At 41.7% G+C, this 21,427-nt stretch overlaps 1 protein-coding gene across 1 annotated transcript in view; it reads left to right on the top strand.

The window, feature by feature from the left end:
• APOB (apolipoprotein B) overlaps positions 1-19,980 on the top strand; it is a 38,956-nt gene extending 18,976 nt beyond the window's left edge. The window contains exons 19-29 of the mRNA XM_058682637.1: positions 1,211-1,393; positions 2,182-2,303; positions 3,970-4,180; positions 4,731-4,906; positions 5,009-5,196; positions 5,675-5,820; positions 7,790-8,163; positions 8,674-15,870; positions 16,500-16,614; positions 16,716-16,899; positions 18,057-19,980. Of these exons, the coding sequence (XP_058538620.1) occupies positions 1,211-1,393; positions 2,182-2,303; positions 3,970-4,180; positions 4,731-4,906; positions 5,009-5,196; positions 5,675-5,820; positions 7,790-8,163; positions 8,674-15,870; positions 16,500-16,614; positions 16,716-16,899; positions 18,057-19,685 (10,525 nt within the window). The 3' untranslated portion in view covers positions 19,686-19,980. The remainder of the gene's footprint in view (positions 1-1,210; positions 1,394-2,181; positions 2,304-3,969; positions 4,181-4,730; positions 4,907-5,008; positions 5,197-5,674; positions 5,821-7,789; positions 8,164-8,673; positions 15,871-16,499; positions 16,615-16,715; positions 16,900-18,056) is intronic.
• Positions 19,981-21,427: the final 1,447 nt, after the last annotated feature.

Here is a 21,427-nt window from a genome sequence, read left to right as displayed (position 1 = left end):
GAAGTCCTGTGAGACAACCAGTAAGAATCTCCAGTGGCAGTGGGACCAATGGGTCTGAGCTTGGTAAGCAGGCTGGAGCTACAGATACCGATTTAGCACCTGCAGATAGAGGTTGTTGAGGTCAAACAGTGATTGGTGTAGGGTAAGACGTGAGGGACTAGCACAGAAATGTGGGAAATGTTAACGTGTGAAGTGAGAGGGGAACAGCAAAGGGTGAGAAGGAGTGGCCAGAGACAGAAGCACCAAGGCCATAAAGGGTCATAGAAGCCCAGAAGTGGCCACCAGGGTGGATCGCCCCATTGGCAGCCAAAGCTGGCACTCAGGGCTCCGGCCCCCCAGAAAAGCTAGATTTTAGGGCACCCCTAAAAGGAGGACACAATACTGAGGAAAGAACATGATATGTCAAAGAAAGCATCCTTGGAGAAATCGGGACATTGTTGAACTTTGTCGCACTTCCTAACGTGTTCAAATACATACTTGAGAGAAGGGTGGCTAAAGTCTTAATCTGGCCAGAAGTGAGAAGCTCTACTAAGTACTTCTGGGAGATCAAGGAAAATAATGCCTAAAAGTGTCTATTGGAGTTGGAAGCAAGACGGTGATTGGAGATGCTGATGGAAGCAATCCCAGACGCATGGTAACAGTTCAGTGAGAAGCGTTTTGAAAGGATGGAGACCACGAAGGCAGACAGGTTTCTTGACTGGGAGGTAGACAAGAAGGGGCTAGCAGGGAAAGAAAGGGGTGTGAGTGAGTGTGTGTGCCCAGGCGTGCATTCACACAATGGGAGAGGTGACCTGGACAGGTTTCATGTGAGAAAGAAATGGAAAAAAGCCAGTATAGTAAGAGTTCCTTCTAGCCTTCTTTTCATGGGAAAAGACCTGAGTTTAGGTCCCAGTGATCATTATTTAACATCTCTGAGTCTCTGTTTCCTCTGTAAAAGAAGGCGCCTCCTGATGTCTGCTGTTGTAGGGATCACAGCTAACAAAAGTAAACGACTTGTACAATGTCTGTAATGGAAAAGTCACTGTGTTTGTTAGCCTTGCTGATGTTCATACTGTTAGTTGTTTCTGTAAATCAAATAATTTGGGGTGGGTATGGACAGAGAGGAGAGAGAAAGCAGGTTAAGGGGGCAAATATTAGCACTGAGAGAATCAGTGATGTTCACTTCAACTCATGACTTGAAGGTAACTAGGGTTTGTGCTTTCTTCACCAGTAACACGTTGCATTTGGTCTCTACCACCAAAACACAAGAGGTTCCACCTCTCACTGAGAACAGGCAGTCCTGGTCGACTTGCAAGCCTCTCTTTACTGGCCTGGACTACTGCACCTCGGGCTCTTACTCCAACGCCAGTTCCCCAGAAGCCACCTCCTACTGTCTGCTGAGCGGGGGCACCAGGTCAGAGATGCTTGATGTCCCACCCAGCTTCTGCTCACCTCCTACGTTGTGGCCACCTGGCAGGAAAGGGGAAACCTGCTGTGTGTTCTAAGAGGCTGTGCCACCAGCTTTAGGGGTTTGCACCACCTTTTGATTAGTTACGATAGTGGTCCTCTGTCCCAACGCACCTGAAGTGTACTTGTATTCCTACTAAACTTTGAGTGTAGGATGGAGTTTCTCCATAGGTGAGGAAGGGTGGGGCAGGAAGGTAAGCAGTCACAACCCCTAAGGAAGTCTCAGCTTAAAAATTAACAAAGTGATTCCATCACACTCCTTCAAGGGAGCTGTAGCATTGCCAGTGAGAGATATTCCTTTAAAAGCCTCTCTTTGTAGATGGTGTCCCCTTTTTCTCCCTTATGCATTAGATAATGGGATCACAGCACAGATTCCAATTTGCTCCTAATTCAATGTCCATATTTCCGAGCCTTGAGACACGTTAGCACAACTTTTCCTGGAGCCCACTGGTGTGTTCAAAGCCCTGGCCGTGCTTAAGGGCTCCTTGCCTTCAACTCTCAGCACTTCTACTTGTCCTCAGCTTTGTCCAAACACCCTGGGGTCTTCCCTAACCTTGGCTTTTGGAGGGACTGAAAGGGACCAGAAGGGTCATGATTAGTTAGGGACAAGAGCCAATGTTAAAATAAGGAAAATTTTTTTTTGTTGTTGAAATAGAGGCTAAATTGTTTGGGGGTCCTTAATCTCATTGCTGAAAGCTCTAACATTATGTATCATACACACTGTGACACCTTTAGGTTTGCTCTGGAACTGAAGCCCACTGGAGAAGTAGAACAGTATTCTGCCAGCGCAACCTACGAACTGCAGAGAGAGGGTGGAATCTTGGTGGACACCCTGAAGTTTGTAACTCAGACCGAAGGCAAGTATCTAGAAAGGGCTTCCACATCTCTGCCTCAGCCTCAGGTCCAGGACTCACAAGGACAACTTATTTAATTTTAATGTAGTTAACAAATATTTACTGATGCCTGAAAAGTGTCAGGCCTGTCTACATGCTGAGGCTGGAACAATAAACAGCGGTGATAAAGTCTCTGTCCTCATGCAGTTTACGGCAAGAAGCCAAACAAGTAAATGTTCAGAATGCCATATGGGTGCTAGAGAAAAACATAGAGCATAAAAGGGTGTAGGGAATGTCTGGGAGTGGCAGGGAGGAAGAAGGATGGGGGAAGACGGTGCCATTTGAAATGACAAGGGAAAGTAGCACTGGTGAAAGAGAATAAAAAAGAGACTTGAAGGAAGTAAGGGGATAAGCCATATGGAAAGAGTGTTACAGGCTGGGGGTTAGCCAGTGCAAAGGCCCTGAGGCAGGTTGTGGCTGCCATGTTTGAGGAAAAGGAAGGAAGCTGGTATGACTGAAGCAGAGAGATCAGGGAGGAAAATGGTAGAAGATGAGGTCACAGAGAAAGGGGGAGGTAGGGCAGGGATGGTCTTGTAGGCCATAGTAAGGACATTGGCTTTTACTCTGAGTGAAATACAAAGCCACTAGAGAGTTTGCATGAATTGATTTATGTTTATATTGAGGAAAGACTTTAGGGGGACAGGGACAGAGAAACTAGTATTTAGGTTCTGGCAATAATCCAGGCCAGAGATGTTGGATTAGAGCAGTGGCAGAGGAGATCTAAGACGTAGTTGGATTCTGGGCATATTGTGAAGATCAGGCTTCTCAGGATTTGCTGATGTGGTATTGACTGTAAGAGAAAAAATTGAGTTGGGATGACTCTTGAGTTTTTTGGCCTAAGCAACTGAAGAATGGGGTTGCCATTTACTGAGATAGAAAAGGCTGGTGGAGGAGCAGGTCTTAGGGGATGGGGCGAACTTAAATGTTCACTTTGGAAGATTTTGTAATGTAGAAATGGTATGTCACAAAATCAAGTGAGAAAAACAAAACCCACAGGAGGGGGGTGCATGCTGAAAAACATGTCATGTAACAATGTTACAGAAATGTAAAAAGAACACACCTGGGAGTTAAAGAAAACCTAGGAATCTCATGACAAAGGAAGAAGTCTGGGAGAGGGGAAGGCAGGGCAGGGGTGGCAAGGAGCCAGGAAGACACAGGTGGAGGGTCACACAGAGATGTCATGTCTGCTGACTCAGAAGGACTCGAGCCTTTGTTGTTCTCTGACCACACCAAGTGTCTCCCATGTCAGGGCCTTTGCATTCCAGGTCCCTCCAGAACATGGCATAGCTCAGCCCTTCTCTTCATTCTGGTCTCTGCCCACATATCACCTTATTGCCACATATCACCATCTGCCATAAATAATGTGCTTCTTGACTGTCTGGACACCCCCCACCAGAATGTAAGCTCCATAAGGGCAAGGTCTCCCCAGTGCCAAGGGCAGTGCCAAGCACGTGACAGGCAATCAATAAATATTTGCATACTGAACAAATGCACGAACACCCGTAAAATCCTGAACTGTGTCCTCATTGAAGCACACTGAATGCTTAGCGTTTCTCTGCCTTTTCCTCCCCTTCCTTCCTAAACATAGCTTTGAATGCACATGTCTTGATTCTCTTGTACACCCTTTCAGGTGTGAAGCAGTCTGAGGCTACTATGATGTTCAAATATAACCGGCAGAGTATGACTTTGTCTAGTGAAATCCAAATTCCAGATTTTGATGTTGACCTTGGGACAGTCCTCAGAGTTCGTGATGAATCTGCTATGGAAAAAAAGTCTTACAAGCTCACTTTGGACATCCAGAACAAGAAAATCACTGAGGTCACTCTTACCGGCCACGTAAGGTATGAAGGCTCAGGGTGACCTGATTTGAAGTCTTGGTTCTTTCCTTTCTTCCTTTTGAGCTTTAAAACTGACCAAACCTGGGGTGTCCCCAGTCTGTGCTCCAAGGGGCAGATAGAGCCCTCAGCATTCTGACCCTCTGTACAATGTCCAGTTGGATCTTCCTACCATTCATTGGGCATTTACTATTCATCAGACACTGTGCTAAAGTAATTATCTCAGTTCTCATAATAAACTGCAACATAGGTCTGAGTTTCCCTGTTTAATAGATAAGAAAATGGTGCGCAGAGGAGTTAAATAATATGGCCAAAGCAACAGAGCTAGTAAATGGTACAGCAGGATTCAAACAGGTTTTGAAAATCTTGTCTTTCCCCCATACCTTCCTGGAAAGTCCTGAATTTGTGCTGAAGTCGGCCTCAGAAGTTAATGAGTTCATTTTGGGGGGCATTCATGTACCTCCTTTTTATCACCACAAATGGTTTTTCTGTTTGATCCCATGTGTCTCTTTGGCATGGGTAGTCATTGGCATCAAATGATTTTTTTTCCCAATAGCTACGACAGAAGTGAAGAAGGCAAAATCAAAGGTGTTATTTCCATACCCCGTCTGCAAGCAGAAGCCAGAAGTGAAATCCTCACCCAGTGGTCTCCCACAAAACTACTCTTCCAAATGGACTCGTCTGCTACAGCTTATGGCTCAACAATTTCCAAGAAGCTGGCATGGCGTTATGGTATGTCCTTCCTCTCCCCATGGGTACTTCCAGAGAGCACTTGGACATGGGTTAGGGGCTGACCTAGTACCACTGACAACTGTTTCATACGTGCATTTTCAGATGAAGAGAAGATTGAATTTGAATGGAACACAGGCACCAACGTGGATACCAAAAAAGCAGCTTCTAACTTCCCCCTGGATCTCTCTGATTATCCTAAAAGCTTGCATATGTATGCCAATAGTCTCTTGGATCACAGAGTTCCTCAAACAGACATGACTTTCCGGCACATGGGTTCCAAATTAATAGTTGTAAGTACAAATCAGTCAGTCAATAAATACATGGTTATAAGGACTAATTACATACTCAACCCTGAGTTAGGTAAAAGAGGGTATCCAGAGATGGATAAGGTATGCTTCCTACCCCAGAGAATTCCTGAGGAGCGAAGAAACACTCACAGGTGTTTAGTTACCCAGTTATACCAGGCTGTGTGTGATAAATACCTAATGAATAGTAGGCAGAAGAGTTTACTATGCGTATAATATCAAAGGAAGCTTTAGGACCCTGGCTAGGAGTTTGACTATGTTATATATTCTTTTTATAAAATACAGGAAGAGATCAATGACTAACAGCCAAAATTCACAATTTTCTGTGATTTGCTTTTCACCTTCAGTGCATCATCCTGCTTAATGATTGATGGGTCAAATATGGATTATCACCTAATGTTAATTGTACTTGGAGGCCCATCCACCCATACCCATTGCTCTAAAAACTTCTGTTGTTTCATAGGCAACAAATACATGGCTTCAGAAGGCATCTGGGAGTCTTCCTTATGCCCAGAACTTGCAAGATCACCTCAGTGGCCTAAAAGAATTGTACCTCCAGAAAATGGGATTGCCAAACTTCCACATCCCAGAAAACCTCTTCTTGAAAAGGTAAAAATAAATAAATAAATAAATAAATTTCTTGAACCATGAAAAGTAAATGAAAGATTTCACTTAGTGTAACTTAGACTGTTTATAAATTTACATTTTTAAGGGAAATAATTTAAGCATCTTAAGGAGATTAATAACTGTAGCATAAGCACTGTGGCATTTTTGCATTATTGAACATGGGATCTGAACGTGAACACCAATCCAATCGGAAAGAACCTAAGGAAGTAACTGGGGGATTCTGGTATATTCACCCAAAGAGGTTTTATTCGCTGCAACCTGGATTTGAAAGCCATCTAATTTTCCTCCGTTGTAAGTGAACTCCCTTTGTTCCGGATCAAGATATGCTCATAATTGGTTGTGGGGATTTGAGAGTGGCTAGAGAAATTGCTGACTTCAGGATGGCTGTGGAGCTCTTGAGGGTCAGAACAGCCCTGGAGCATTGCAGGAAGGCAGTGTCCCGAGGGGATATTCACTTTCGCAATATAGCTCCATCCTTGTGGGGAAGTCAGTTCCAAACTGCTTTGTCCACTTCTCTATTTCCAAAAATATGTGGGATGCTTTGCTTTATTTCATGACAGTAAAACAAACAAACAAAAAACAAAAGAGCAGGAGCTAAAAACACTGTAGTCTTTTCTAGATTGACTATTCTCTGTATGATCTTCAGGGTTAAGAAAACAAGTGATCTGGGGGTGCCTGGGTGGCTCAGTTAGTTAAGTGTCCAACTCTTGGTTTTAGCTCAGGTCATTATCTTATGGTTCATGAGTTTGAGCCCCATATCAGGCTCCATGCTGTCAGTGCAGAACCTGCTTGGGATTCTCTCTCTCTCCCTCTCTCTCTGGCCCTCCTGCTTGTTCTCTCTCTCTCTCTCTCTCTCTCAAAATAAATAAAACACTTTAAAAATGAAAAAAAAAGGTAAGAAGTGATCTGTGTCACGTGGGCCTTTCCATAGTCTATGGCTGAGCAGCAAAATTAAATGGGCCAAGTAAGTGTAAAACAGCTGAAGTCTACCAAAGTCTACTAAAGACAAGAGGAAAAATTGTCAGCTTCAGATGACCCAGGACTCTCTTCTTTCACTGCTAGTATTTCTGACCAACAGTCTTCTTTGTGCTGTACAGAAGATAGGCCCGTGTGACCTTAGAAATGGACGAGGCTTATTAAGCATCCTCCCACTGAGGATTGGGGTCTCAGATAGGCAGTGCTAGTCCCTGTTGGAGTCATGCTATCAACAGTTCATTGCTTACAACATTTAAATTCTGCTCTTGTCCTTTAGGATAACTTATAATAGTCCAGGAGCAGAGTACATATGCATATGCATAATACATAGTACATGTACATATGTAGAAGCATAGTATTGAGAATATTACAAAGTGCTTTTAGGTATCTTGTGCCAGCTCTGTGAGGTCAGCAGAAAGGGTACCGTTAGCCTCATGACACAGATAACATCCCTGTGACTCAGGGAGTCAAAAACACAGATGTGTCATCACCACTCAGTGGAAGCTAAAACTGTAACCCCCTATCACTGCTTTCCACACCTGCACCTTCCACATATCCAGCTGCCTCATTTCAGTTTAGCAAATATGAAGTATCAAGCGTCACATGTGTGTAAGATACTAGACAAGGTGCAGTGAGAAGATAAAAACCAGTTAAGGTATCATCCTTCCTCCCAGAAGACACCATGTAGACACTGACAAATGAACAAATACGTACTAGCTATGTTGGCAGAATTGTGGCATGTTCTTTGAGACTGATGTAAAGGACTGACTCTTGGAAGGATTTTGAATGGATTTGAGTGTTTGATGAGCAGAGAGGTAAAAGGCACAATTCCGGGCACAGGGAGTAGCAGGAAGAAAAGTACGGTATGGGATTGGGAATGGGGCACGTGCACCATTGCTTGGAAGGTCAGATGGCAGAGAACTTTGAATTCTTGATGCCTGACTGTTGCAGACATTGTCCTTATTGTTCATTTCAGTGATGGCCGGGTCAAATACACATTGAACAAGAATAGTGTGAAAATTGAGATTCCTTTGCCTTTTGGTGGCAAATCCTCCAAAGATCTAAAGATGTTAGAGGCTATTCGGACACCAGCCATCAACTTCAAGTCGGTGGAATTCTACCTGTCATCTCAGGAATTCCAAGTCCCCACTTTTACCATTCCCAAGTCGTATCAACTGCGAGTACCTCTCTTGGGTGTTCTAGACCTCTCTACGAGTATCTACAGCAATTTGTACAACTGGTCCGCCTCCTACACTGGCGGCAACACCAGCACCAACCATTTGAGGCTTCAGACTCAGTACTACATGAAGGCTGACTCTGTGGTTGACTTGCTTTCCTACAGCGTGCAAGGTGAGCCGTGGTTGGGCTAATTCATCACAGGCTCTGGCGGGATAGCCTCCTCTGGGAAGGAAAAGACTTGGGCTTTCTTTCAGATGTTTTCCTTGCTACTTGGGAGCCTATTTATTCATTCATCTAATAGAAGTATTTATTAAGCATATAATATGTACCAAGTATCCTACTAGGGCAGTAACAGAGAAAGCAGATAGCTAACCTGGCAATGAAAATTCAACGTAGGAGGTGCCATGATAGGGTATAGTGGATAAGTATAAGGCACAGAGAAGCCCTTGATAAGGGAACCCAACAAGATCTGCGGTGGTCAGGGAAGTCTTTTGCTTTCAGATTTTATGCTTGTGTTATCAATGGAGGAGACTTGCACAACTAACCCAGATCAGTGGAGGTTTATTTATTTTGGTTGGTGGGAGTGGGGGGGGACTTTATTATTGAAAGACTCTGAACATAGAAATTGCTCTGGAAATTTTATTACTTAATGTAACTAATGTGTTTTAATTTTTATGTCAGGATCTGGAGAAACAACATATGACCACAAGAATACATTCACATTGTCATATGATGGGTCTCTACACCACAAATTTCTGGATTCAAAGATGGTGTTCAGCCACACAGAAAAAATTAGAAACAATCCAGTCTCAAAAAGCTTGCTAACATTTTATGCTTCTAGTGCCTGGGGTCCTCAGATGTCTGCTTCAGTACATGTGGACTCAAAAAGGAAACATCATTTGTATGTCAAGGAAGTCAAGATTGATGGGCAGCTCAGAGTCTCTTCATTCCATGCCAAAGGCACATATGATCTATCTTATCAGAAGGATTCTACCACTGGCCAGTTAAGTGGAGAGTCCAACCTGAGGTTTAACTCCTCCTACCTCCAGGGCACCAACCAGATAACAGGAAGATATGAGGATGGAATTGTCTCCTTAACCTCCACCTCGAATCTGCAAGGTGGCATCATTAAAAATACTGCTTCCCTAAAATATGAGAACTATGAGCTGACTATGAAATCTGACACAGATGGGAAGTACGAGGACTTTGCCACTTCTAACAAAATAGATCTCACCTTCTCTGAGCAAAATGCATTGCTACGTTCTGAGTATCAGGCTGATTACAAGTCATTGAGATTCTTCACCCTACTTTCTGGAACACTCAATTCCCATGGCCTTGAATTAAATGCTGATATTTTGGGCACTGACAAAAGTAATAGTGGTGTTCACAAAGCAACACTAAGGATTACCCGAGATGGAATGTCTACCAGTGCAACGAGTAACTTGAGGTATAGTCCACTGGTGCTGGAGAATGAGCTGAATGCAGCACTTGGCCCCTCTGGAGCATCTGTGAGACTAACAACGAATGGCCGCTTCAGGGAACACAATGCAAAATTCAGCCTAGATGGAAAAGCTGCCCTCACAGAGGTGTCCTTGGGAAGTGTTTATCAGGCCATGATTTTGGGTCTTGACAGCAAAAATATCTTTAACTTCAAAATCAGCCAGGAGGGACTTAAGCTTTCAAATGACATGATGGGCTCTTATGCTGAAATGAAGCTTGACCACACGAACAACCTGAACATCGCAGGGTTGTCACTGGACTTCTCTTCAAAACTTGACAACATTTATAGCTCTGACAAGTTTTATAAGCAAAATTTTAACTTACAGCTACAGCCCTACTCTCTTGTAACTACTTTAAACAATGACCTGAAATTCAGCGCTCTGGATCTAACCAACAGTGGGAAATTACGACTAGAGCCCCTGAAGCTGAATGTGGGTGGGAACATAAAAGGAGTCTACCAAAATAATGAAATAAAACACATCTACACCATTTCTTATGCTGACTTATCCACAAGTTATAAGACAGACACCGTAGCTAAGGTGCAGGGTACAGAGTTCAGCCATCGGCTCAACACAAACATCGCTGGGCTGGCTTCAGCCATTGACATCAGTACAAACTACAATTCTGATTCACTCCATTTCAGCAACGTTTTTCACTCTGCAATGGCGCCATTTACAATGACCATCGACGCACATACAAATGGCAATGGAAAACTGAGTTTCTGGGGAGAGCATACTGGTCAGCTGTATAGCAAATTCCTGTTGAAAGCAGAACCTCTGGCCCTTACTGTCTCTCATGATTACAAAGGATCCACAAATCACCATCTTCCATTGAAGAGCAGCATCAGTGCTTCTCTTGATCACAAAGTCAGTGCCCTGCTCACTCCGGCTGAGCAGACAGCCACCTGGAAACTCAAGACCCAGCTGAACGAAAATGAATACAGCCAGGACTTCGATGCTTACAATACAAAAGACAAAGTTGGTGTGGAGCTTAGAGGACAAGCCCTGGCTGACTTTGCCATGCTAGACTTCTCAATTCAAGTGCCGTTTTTCCTCAGTGAACCCACCAACGTAATCGATGCTTTAGGGATGAGGGATGCTATTGACCAGCCTCAGGAATTCACTGTTGTTGCTTTTGTAAAATATGATAAGAATCAAGATGTTCACACCATCAACCTCCCATTCTTTAAAATCTTGCCAGAATATTTTGAGAAGAAACGAATGGTCATTATAATGGCACTGGAAACCATACAGAGAGAATTGAAAATCATCAATATTGATCAATTTATGACGAAATACAGAGAAGCCTTGGACAAACTCCCACAGCAAGTTAATGATTATCTGAGTGCATTCAATTGGGAGAGTCAAGTTGCGAGTGCCAAGGAAAAACTAAGTGCTTTCACAAAAAATTACAGAATGACAGAAAATGATCTACAAATTGCATTGAACAATACCAAAATCAACCTCAATGAAAAACTATCTCAACTACAAACATATGTGATACAATTTGATCAGTATATTAAAGATAATTATGATTTACATGATTTTAAAACAGCTATTGCTGAGATTATTGATCAAATCATTGAAAAATTAAAAACTCTTGATGAACATTACCATATCCATGAAAATTTAGTAAAAACAATCCATGATGTATATTTGTTTATTGAAAAGATTGATTTTAACAGAATTGGAAGTAGTCCTGCATCTTGGATTCAAAATGCGGATACTAGGTATCAAATCAGAATCCAGATGCAAGAAAAATTGCAACAGCTCAAGACACAGATTCAGAATGTAGACATGCGGCACCTTGCTGAACAGTTAAAACAACAGGTTGAGGCTATGGATGTTAGAGTTCTTTTACATAAGTTGAGAACTACAATTCCATTTCAAAGAGTAAAAGAAATTATTGAGCACATCAAATACTATGTTATCCATCTCATGGAAGATTTTGTAGTAGTTGACAAAATCAATGCTTTTGGAGCCAAGGTCCATAAGTTAATTAAGATGTATAAAATAGACCAACACATGCAGGTTTTAATGGATACATCAGTACAGTTGGCCCATAAATATCAGTTGAAGGAGACTGTTGAGAAGCTAAGTAATGTCTTACAACAAGTTAACATGAAAGATCACTTTGAGAAATTGGTTAGGCTTATTGATGATGCTATCAAGCAACTTAAAGCACTGTCTTTTAAAAAAATCATTGAAGAAGTAAACAGATTCCTTGACATGTTGATAAAGAAATTAAGGTCATTTGATTATCACCAGTTTGTAGATGAAACCAATAACAAAATCCGCGAAGTGACTCAGAGAATCAATGGTGAAATCCAGGCCCTGGCACTTTCAGAGAAAGCTATAGCACTAACACTGTTTGTGGAGGACATCAAGGCCATGGTCTCAGTCCATCTGGAAAACACAAAGGACATCCAAATAACCTTATTCTTTGATTGGTTACAGGAGGCTTTAAGTGCAGTATTTTTAACTTCCATGAAAGCCAAATTCCAAGAGACTCTGGAAGATATACGAGACAGAGTGTATCAAATGGACATTCAGCAGGAAGTTCAGCGATACCTGTCCCTGGTTGGCCAGGTTTACAGCACACTTGTCACTTATATTTCTGATTGGTGGAGTCTCGCTGCTAAGAACCTTACTGACTTTGCAGAACAGTATTCTCTCCAAGACTGGGCTGGAAACCTGAAAGCATTGGTAGAACAAGGGTTCACTATTCCTGAAATCCAGACCATCTTTGGGACCATCCCTGCCTTTGAAGTCAGTCTCCGTGCTCTTCAGGAAGCTACATATCAGACTCCTGACATCATAGTCCCCCTGACAGATTTGAAGATTCCATCAGTTCAGATCAACTTCAAAAGTTTGAAAGATATAAAAATCCCATCCAGGTTTGCCACACCAGAGTTTACTGTCCTTAACACATTCCATGTTCCTTCTTTTACAATTGACTTGGTAGAAATAAAAGTTAAGATCATCAGAACCATTGACCAAATGCTGTCCAGTGAGCTGCAGTGGCCAGTTCCGGAAATATACCTGAGGGATCTGAAGGGGTTGGACACCATTCTTGCTGGAATCACTGTTCCATACTTCTATTTTCCAGAAATTGCAATTCCAGAATTCATAATCCCAAATCTTGATTTAAAAAATTACCAAATTCCTGACCTTCACATACCAGAATTTCAGCTTCCCCACCTGTCACACACAGTTGAAGTCCCTTCTTTTGGTAAGCTGCATGGCATTTTGAAAATCCAATCTCCCCTTTTCGTATTAGATGCAAATGCCAACATTCAGAATGCAACTACTTCAGGGAACAAGGTGGAGATCGCAGCTTCCATCACTGCCAAAGGAGAGTCCAAATTAGAAGTTCTCAATTTTGATTTTCAAGCCAATGGACAGCTTTCAGACTCTAATATTAATCCACTGGTTATGAAGCAATCCATGAGGTTCTCCAGCAAGTACATAAAAACAGAGCATGAGAGTGAAGTGCTGTTTTTTGGAAATGCTGTTGAGGGAAAATCAAATACAGTGGCGGGTTTACACACAGAAAAAAATATGCTGGAATTTAGTAATGGTGTGCTTGTCAGGATAAACAATCAGCTTACTTTGGACAGCAACACAAAGTACTTCCACAAATTGAACATCCCCAAATTGGACTTCTCCAGCCAGGCTGAGCTGCGTAATGAAATCAAAACCCTGTTGGAAGCTGGACACGTAGCATGGACTTCTTCTGGAATAGGGTCATGGAAATGGGCCCACCAGACATTCTCAGATGAAGGAGCACATGAATCACAAGTTAGCTTTACTGTGGAAGGACCCATCACATCCTTTGGATTGTCTAATAAGATCAGTAGCAAGCATCTAAGACTAAGCCAAAACATGGTTTATGAATCTGGCTTCCTTGACTTTTCTAAATTTGAAATCCAGTCACAGGTTGAATCCCAGTATGTGGGCCGCAGTGTTCTAGCTGCTAAAGGCACAGCATTGCTTGGAGAAAGGAAGGCAGAGATAACTGGTAACCATGACGCTCATTTAAATGGAAAAGTTATTGGAACTTTGAAAAATTCTCTTTTCTTTACAGCACAGCCATTTGAGATTACTGCATCCACAAACAATGAAGGGAATTTGAAAGTTAGTTTTCCATTAAAATTGATAGGGAAGGTAGACTTCCTGAATAATTATGCACTGTTTTTGAGTCCTAGTGCCCAGCAAGCAAGCTGGCAAGCAAGTGCCAGGTTCAATCAGTATAAGTACCATCAAAACTTCTCTGCTGGAAACAATGAGAACAGCATTGAGGCCCACGTAGGAATAAATGGAGAAGCCAATCTGGATTTTCTGAACATTCCTCTAACAATTCCTGAAATGACTCTACCTTACACAGTGCTCACAACTCCTCAGGTGAAAGATTTCTCCTTATGGGAAAAAACAGGCTTGAAGGAATTCTTGAAGACAACAAAGCAATCGTTTGATTTAAGTGTAAATGCTCAGTATAAGAAAAACAAAGACAAGCATTCCATCCCAATCCCTTTTTATGTAAAAGATTTCCAGGCAGTGAGTACCCCAAACAATATTTTAATTCCAGCCATGGGCAACATTACCTATGACTTTTCCTTTAAGTCAAGTGTCATCACACTGAATGCCAATGCTGGACTTTATAACCAGTCAGATATTGTTGCTCATTTTGTTACTTCCTCTTCTTCCGTCACTGACACACTGGAGTATAAATTAGAGGGCACCTCAAGTTTGACAAGGAAAAGAGGCTTAAAGCTAGCCACAGCTTTGTCTCTGAGTAATAAATTCATGGAAGGCAATCATGACAGTACTATTAGTCTGACCAAGAAAAGCATGGAAGCATCAGTGACAACATCTGCAAAAGTCCAAATTCCCATTTTGAAAATGAATTTCAAACAAGAACTTAATGGAAATACCAAGTCAAAGCCTACTATCTCTTCATCCATTGGGTTAACGTATGATTTCAATTCTCCCAAACTTTACTCTACTGCTACTGGGGCAGTTGACCACAAGCTCATTTTAGAAAGCCTTACCTCTTACTTTTCTGTTGAGTCATCTACCAAAGGAGATATCAAGGGTTCAGTCCTTTCACGGGAATATTCAGGAACTATTGCCAGTGAGGCCAGCACTTATTTGAATTCCAAGAGTACTAGGTCTTTAGTGAAGCTGCAAGGGGCTTCCAAAGTCGATGGTATCTGGAACCTTGAAGTAAAAGAAAATTTTGCTGGAGAAGCCACTATCCGACGCATCTATGCCATCTGGGAACACAATACGAAAAACCATTTACAGCTAGAGGGCTTCTTTTTAACATCTGGAGAGCATACAAGCAAAGCCACCCTGGAACTCTCCCCATGGAAAATGTCAGCCCTTGTTCAGGTCCGTGCAAGTCAGCCCAATTCCCTCCTTGATATCAATTACCTTGGCCAGGATGTGTCCCTGAATGCTAACTCTGAGCATCAGAAGGTCAGCTGGAAAAGTGAGGTCCAGGTTCATTCTGGATTTTTCCAGAACAATGTACACCTTTCCAATGACCAAGAAGAAGCACGCCTTGACATTGCAAGTTCCTTAAAAGTGTCTCTGTGGTTCCTCAAAGACATTGCCCTACCAGTTTATGACAAGAGCTTATGGGACCTCCTAAAGCTAGATGTAACCACCAGCATTGATAGAAAACAGTATCTTCATGCTTCGACTTCTCTCGTGTACACCAAAAACCCCAATGGCTATCATTTCTCTGTCCCTGTGCAAGAATTGGCTGATAAATTCATTGTTCCCGGACTGAAATTAAATGGCCTAAGTTCAGGTCTTGTCATACCTACATTCCAAGTCCCATTTACTGATCTTCAGGTTCCATCCTACACACTTGATTTCAGTGAAATAAAAATCTACAAGAAGCTAAGCACTTTGCCATTTGCCCTCAGTATACCAACACTACCCAAAGTGAAATTCCCCAAAGTTGATGTGTTAACAAAATATTCTGAACCAGAAGATGCCTCAGTTCCCTTTTTTGAAATAACTATACCTGCATCTCAGTTAACTGTGTCCCAATTCACCCTTCCAAAAAGTATTTCAGTTGGCAGTGCTGTTGAGTATCTAAATGAGGTGGCCAGCAAGATTGCAGACTTTGAGTTGCCAGCTATTACCATGCCTGAGCAGACTATTGAGATTCCTTCCATCAAGTTCTCTGTACCTGCTGGAATTTTCATACCCTCCTTTGGAGCACTGACTGCACATTTTGGAGTGGCCTGTCCCCTGTATAATGCTACTTGGAACACTGGTTTGAAAAACAAAGTAGAATACGTTGAAACATTCCTGAATTCCACATGCAGTTCAACCATTCAGTTCCTGGAATATGATCTAAATGGTAAGAAAATGTCCTGAGTCCTCTTCTAGATGCTATATATTTGCAATGAGAGTTGTGAATAAATAAGAACATATTGTATATGACCGGAAGCACAATTACTCTCCATAGCAAAATTTTAAAAAGAGAGAAAGATACATACCCCACACGTAAAAACCACCCTGTAGAAAACCTACTGGCATTCAAGAGGAATAGATTCAAAGAAAGTATATTTTTTTCTATGATGATTTTTTAGGACCAATAATATCTCCTTCTATTTTTTTCTTTTTTTTTCTTTTTTTTTTTTAACGTTTATTTATTTTTGAGACAGAGAGAGACAGAGCATGAACGGGGGAGGGTCAGAGAGAGGGAGACACAGAATCCGAAACAGGCTCCAGGCTCTGAGCTGTCAGCACAGAGCCCGACACGGGCTCGAACTCACGGACCGCAAGATCATGACCTGAGCCGAAGTCGGCGGCCCAACCAACTGAGCCACCCAGGCGCCTCTCCTTCTATTTTTTTCTTAAATGTGGGCTGCATGTTTCAAATATGGAAAGCATATAGTTAAGATAGAATTCTCCTGGCTTTTACAATGAAAATACTTATGTCCTGCGGTTACTAATCTAACGAAATATAACATCTCTCCTCTACAGTTGTGGGAACACACAAAATTGAAGATGGCGTGTTATTCTATAGGCCAAAGGGAACATTCACACACCATGACATCAGTGCGGAATATAAAGAAGATAACAAATATCAAGGACTTTGGTATGGAACTTTTGTGGAAATCTTATGCCTTTTCAAATCATTCTGATTTTTTCCATGTCCATACCCCTTTCATGATGGCGCATCTGCTTTCCTCCTTTCAGGGACTGGAAAGAAGACATTCGCCTCGACATCACCAGCCCAACATTCACTGATGTCCATCTGCACTATCAACTAAATAAGAATAGCCTCTCCTCCTCAGTGTCCTCCCCAGCCATAGGCACTGTGGCCTTGGACTTGGAAGGCAATAACAATACCTTAAAATGGAACTTGTACTACTGCCCTCAGGTGAGTCCCATCTAATGGATTACTCACCCCAAGAGTGAGTAGAGAATTTGGGCAGATCAGAAAGCCTCTCCAGGCTTTCCCAAAGTAGATGAAACCAAGCAATGAGCAGGTTCAACTTTTTCTCTGAGAAACTATTCTCCAGAATGTATTACAATGGTTTTATTGATTATAATTAGATGCACACACAATCCTATTTCCACAATTATTTTATTAGTTTTCGGCAAGTTTATAAAGATGAGGTTATGGAGCACCTGGATGGCTGTCAGTTAAGCATCCAACTTTGGCTTAAGTCACGATCTTGCGGTTAGTGAGTTTGAGCCTCGCATCAGGCTCTGTGCTGACAGCAGGCCTGAAGCCTACTTCAGATTCTGTGTCTCCCTCTCTCTGTGCCCCTGTCCTGCTCGCATTGTGTGTGTGTCTCTCTCAAAAATAAATAAACATTAAATTAAAAAAAAAAAAAGAAAGATGAGGTTATGTCTCATCACCTAAATCATGAGCAAAGTCTGCCATGTGCTGAATACATTTTTCAAATAGTGGTTTCCAAAGTATTTGAGGCTTCAGAATTCTTCCCCACAATAGAAGTGTTAGTTCAGATATGCCAAATTTCTCTGATATACTCTACAAGCTCTGCTGGGCCAAATCAAAGATGCTATTAGTAAAGAAGAAGCAATCAGGTTCTACTGCTAAAGTTTGTCATAAGTTTGGAGAATGAATGGCTCCTGATACTGGTATTCTAGGGCTCTGCTAGATGAGCTCTGGGATTTTTCCTTTTTTCTACTTCTCCTGTCTCTTTCTCCACTTTTTCCTCCTCTTCCCCCTTCCCCTCCTCCTCCTCCCCCTTTTCCTCCTTTTCCTCCCCTCCCTCCTCCTTTTATAATCTTTGGTTCTAAGAAAGCCTTAATGTTAAGTGTTACTATGTAAATGCCATGCATAATTTTATTCTTTTTGAGGCATATGATAAAGAGGAATTAACAGCAGTGAACTTGTTTAACCATAAGACAAACACATGAACTGACATGTTAAAGATAAACCCCCTTCAGAATATGAAAGATCCTCTGATCTTTACTTTTAACTGCTAATGAAGTTTCACTATAGTATATTATGTAATCAGGGTAATTGAAAACATCTTCTTATCATCCCTTTTTTTCTGGTTTTAGTCCTCTCTGGATAAAAAACTCAACATATTCAAAACTGAGTGGAGGTACCAGGAATCTGATGATAAAAGTCAGATCAAAGTCAGCTGGGAAGAAGAGGCAGTGTCTGAACTACTAAGCTCTCTCAAAGACAATGTGCCCAAGGCCACCGGGGTCCTTTATGACTATGCCAACAAGTATCACCAGGAGTACACAGGACTCAATCTGAGAGATGCTTCTTTAAAATTGAGAAGAAGTCTGCAGAACAGTGCTGAGTGGGCCTATCAAAGCACCATGAGGCAGACTGATGAGGTGGATATGGGGCTCCAGAGGGTAGCCAGGGCCACCACTAGAACCTACCAGCAGTGGAAGGAAAAGGCCCAGGATCTGTACCGTGAACTGTTGGCTCAGGAGGGCCAAGCTGATTTCCAGGGACTCCAGAATAAGGTGTTTGACAGATTAATGGGAGTTACTCAGGAATACAAAGACATAGTCAGTCATCAGGTTGACTCATTGATTGACTTCCTAAAGTTCACCAGATTCCAGCTCCCAGGAAAAGCCGGGACATACTCTAGAGATGAACTCTTCACTATGGTCATGAGGGAAGTAGGGCAGGTGCTGTCACAGGTATATTCAAAAATCCATAGTGGGTTAGAAATACTGTTTTCCTATTTCCAAGACCTGATGGAGAAATCTGAGCTAATCAAGGATGTAGAGATTAAATTTCCTTTTAATTCAGAGAGCTATAAACTAAGAGATGTTGTCTTGGAGTTTGGGAACCTGTTGAAATCTTTATCACAAAAGATCCAGGATGCACTTAATAACCTTCAGTCTATCAAGACTACAGAGATGCTAAGTCATCTTCAGAGATATTTAGAAAGAGCTTTCCAAGAGATAGAAGAAGAAATTCAACACTTAAAGGGAAAGAAATTTACTTATCTCATTAATGATATTCAACACGTGATCAATAGAATCTTCAAAAAATATATTCCAACTGCTTTTACATTCCTGAAAATTAACTTTGACAAGTTTAATGAACTTGTCCAAAACCAACTCCAGGAAGCTTCTCAACAGTTACAACAGCTCCATCAGCTCATAAAGGATCTTCACAAAGAATATGTTGATCCAACTGTGGTCAGCTGGACATCAAGGTATTATGAACTTGAAGAAAAGATCATCAGCTTGATCAAGAACCTAGTGGATGTCCTTATGGACTTCCATTCCAAATACACTATCAGTACTGCTGGTTTGATTTCCCAACTCTCAAATCAAGTTGAGCAGTTTGTGCAGAAAGATATCCAGGAATACCTTAGCATCCTTACTGATGCAGATGGAAAAGGGAAAGAGAAGATTGCAGAGCTTTCTACCAGTGCTCAGGAAATAATTAAAAGCCAGGCCACTGCAATGAAGGAAATCATTTCTGATTACCACCAGCAGTTCAGATATAAACTACAGGATTTTTCAGACCAACTCTCTGATTACTATGAAAAATTCATTACTGAGTCCAAAAGATTGATTGACCTGTCCACTCAAACATACCACATGTTTCTGAGATATATCACTGAATTACTGAAAGAGCTACAATCGGCCACAGTCAATAACATGATCCCCTCCATAAAGGTTTCTCCAGGAGAATTTACTATCACCTTTTAATTTCTTATGCAATTCTCATTTATTCTTCCGTTCCTATTAAACTTTCATATAGTAGGGGAAAAACTCAAACTGTATGTATTAATATAACTATACAGTGAGCCAGCCTCGTGGCAAGCAGCTGACTATAAGCAGAAGCACACATGAACTGGGTCTGCATTGAAGCTGGCATCAGATCGCTAAAGGTCTCTGAACTCTGGGAAATAACATTTTTTTGCAAGTTAAAGAAAATCAGTATCTGAGTTGTTTTACTAAACTTGGGGGAGGGAAAACAAATAAATGAATTCTTTATTGTGTATCATAGCACTCAATTTGGCTCAATCATATTGAAAGATAGCAAATGTCTGGCATTTCAAAACCTGTTAAAGAATACATACTGAATTTAGAGTAATAGAATAAAAGGGGAAGGGAGAATTTGAGGAGAGAAATATTTTGCCACCTAAAAAAATAAAAAGGTAACCAATATCAGGAATTGTGTTTGCCAACTGAAAAGGAAAAACTATTTGCAAAAGCTTTCACATAATTTGATCCCAAGAAGCATCTCATTTGTCTTCATGTGCTTCACAGTCTTCTTCACCCACAGTCTGCTCTTTCCAGGCAAGGCTCTCTGCTAGGCTGAGATCAACCAACAGGCTTTTTATTTCACTTAGCCTGCCAGAAATTGAGAAAGGATGACTAGGAAGTCCTGGCCCCCAGGGCTTCATGATAATAGGGACCTCAGACGTCTCCCTGCAGCTTAGCCAGGATCCATTCAAGGCACAGAAAGTAAGTGTGGAAAAGGGGGCAGGGGGATATGTACTCCTAACATTTCTGGGATCAAGCATACATTTATGTTCTTGAATTTCCTCATTTCTCCACATTTAATATCTAACAATCCAAAGTATAATCAAAACCCAAGGATTTCTCCTGCCACATCCACTTATCTCAAGCTCTGTTTTTAAACACTGGCAACCCCCAGGCAGAGCATCCAAACTGAGATCTATTAAGGAAAAGCTACAAAGAACCTATGCAGGACAACCATCACTAATATCTTCAGGAAGGTTAGCTATACCTTTCCTTTCAACAGTGTTGAATAACAAAAGAAGGGTGTGACCTTTGGGGAGTAGGAAATTGGAGATTACTAGCCCCTCCAAGTCCTATATGAGGTTTGTTTGGAAAAGACCCTTTACATCCAAAAACGCCTTCAACCTCCACCATATTTCATAAAGCTTTCACATTCCCTTCGTGAAGCTCACTGTTAAAATACACAAGCATTACCTGTAAAAGAAAAACACATTAGCGTATTTCTGTCTTAACAGGATTCTTTGGAACTGAGGAGCCAGAAAGAGTCCTAAGGAGGTAGAATATATGGTAGTGATGAATCTTGTACTCAGGGAAAGTCTGTTGGATAATCAATCAATGGATGGCATTGATTCAATGGATGTCCACCTGATGTGTGGACAAGTAGATGGATGGATGGATGGATGGATGGATGAATGGACAGATAGTTGAGAGAATTGATGAGTGGGTAAATGAAGGCTCAGTTCCAAATGTGATAGGAGGAAAATTAGGCCCAGGTCCCAGGGCATCACATGAGTGGCCCTAGGCATAGTCCTAGGAGAGTTTCCCTGATGAGCAAAAGTGTACTGAGTAGCAAGAATGTACTAAGAGTTCAAACTGAAAGGTGGTCTTGACTCATGGCTTAAATTGGAGGGGAAGAAGGAATCCAAGGTATCTGGTATTCATGTAACAATATCTGTATCTAG

This window comes from Neofelis nebulosa, chromosome 9 (genome assembly GCF_028018385.1).
Source record: "Neofelis nebulosa isolate mNeoNeb1 chromosome 9, mNeoNeb1.pri, whole genome shotgun sequence".
NCBI classification, from domain to species: Eukaryota; Metazoa; Chordata; class Mammalia; order Carnivora; family Felidae; genus Neofelis; species Neofelis nebulosa.
Note: the sequence above shows the minus strand (reverse complement) of the source record. Positions and strands in the feature narration are given on the sequence as shown.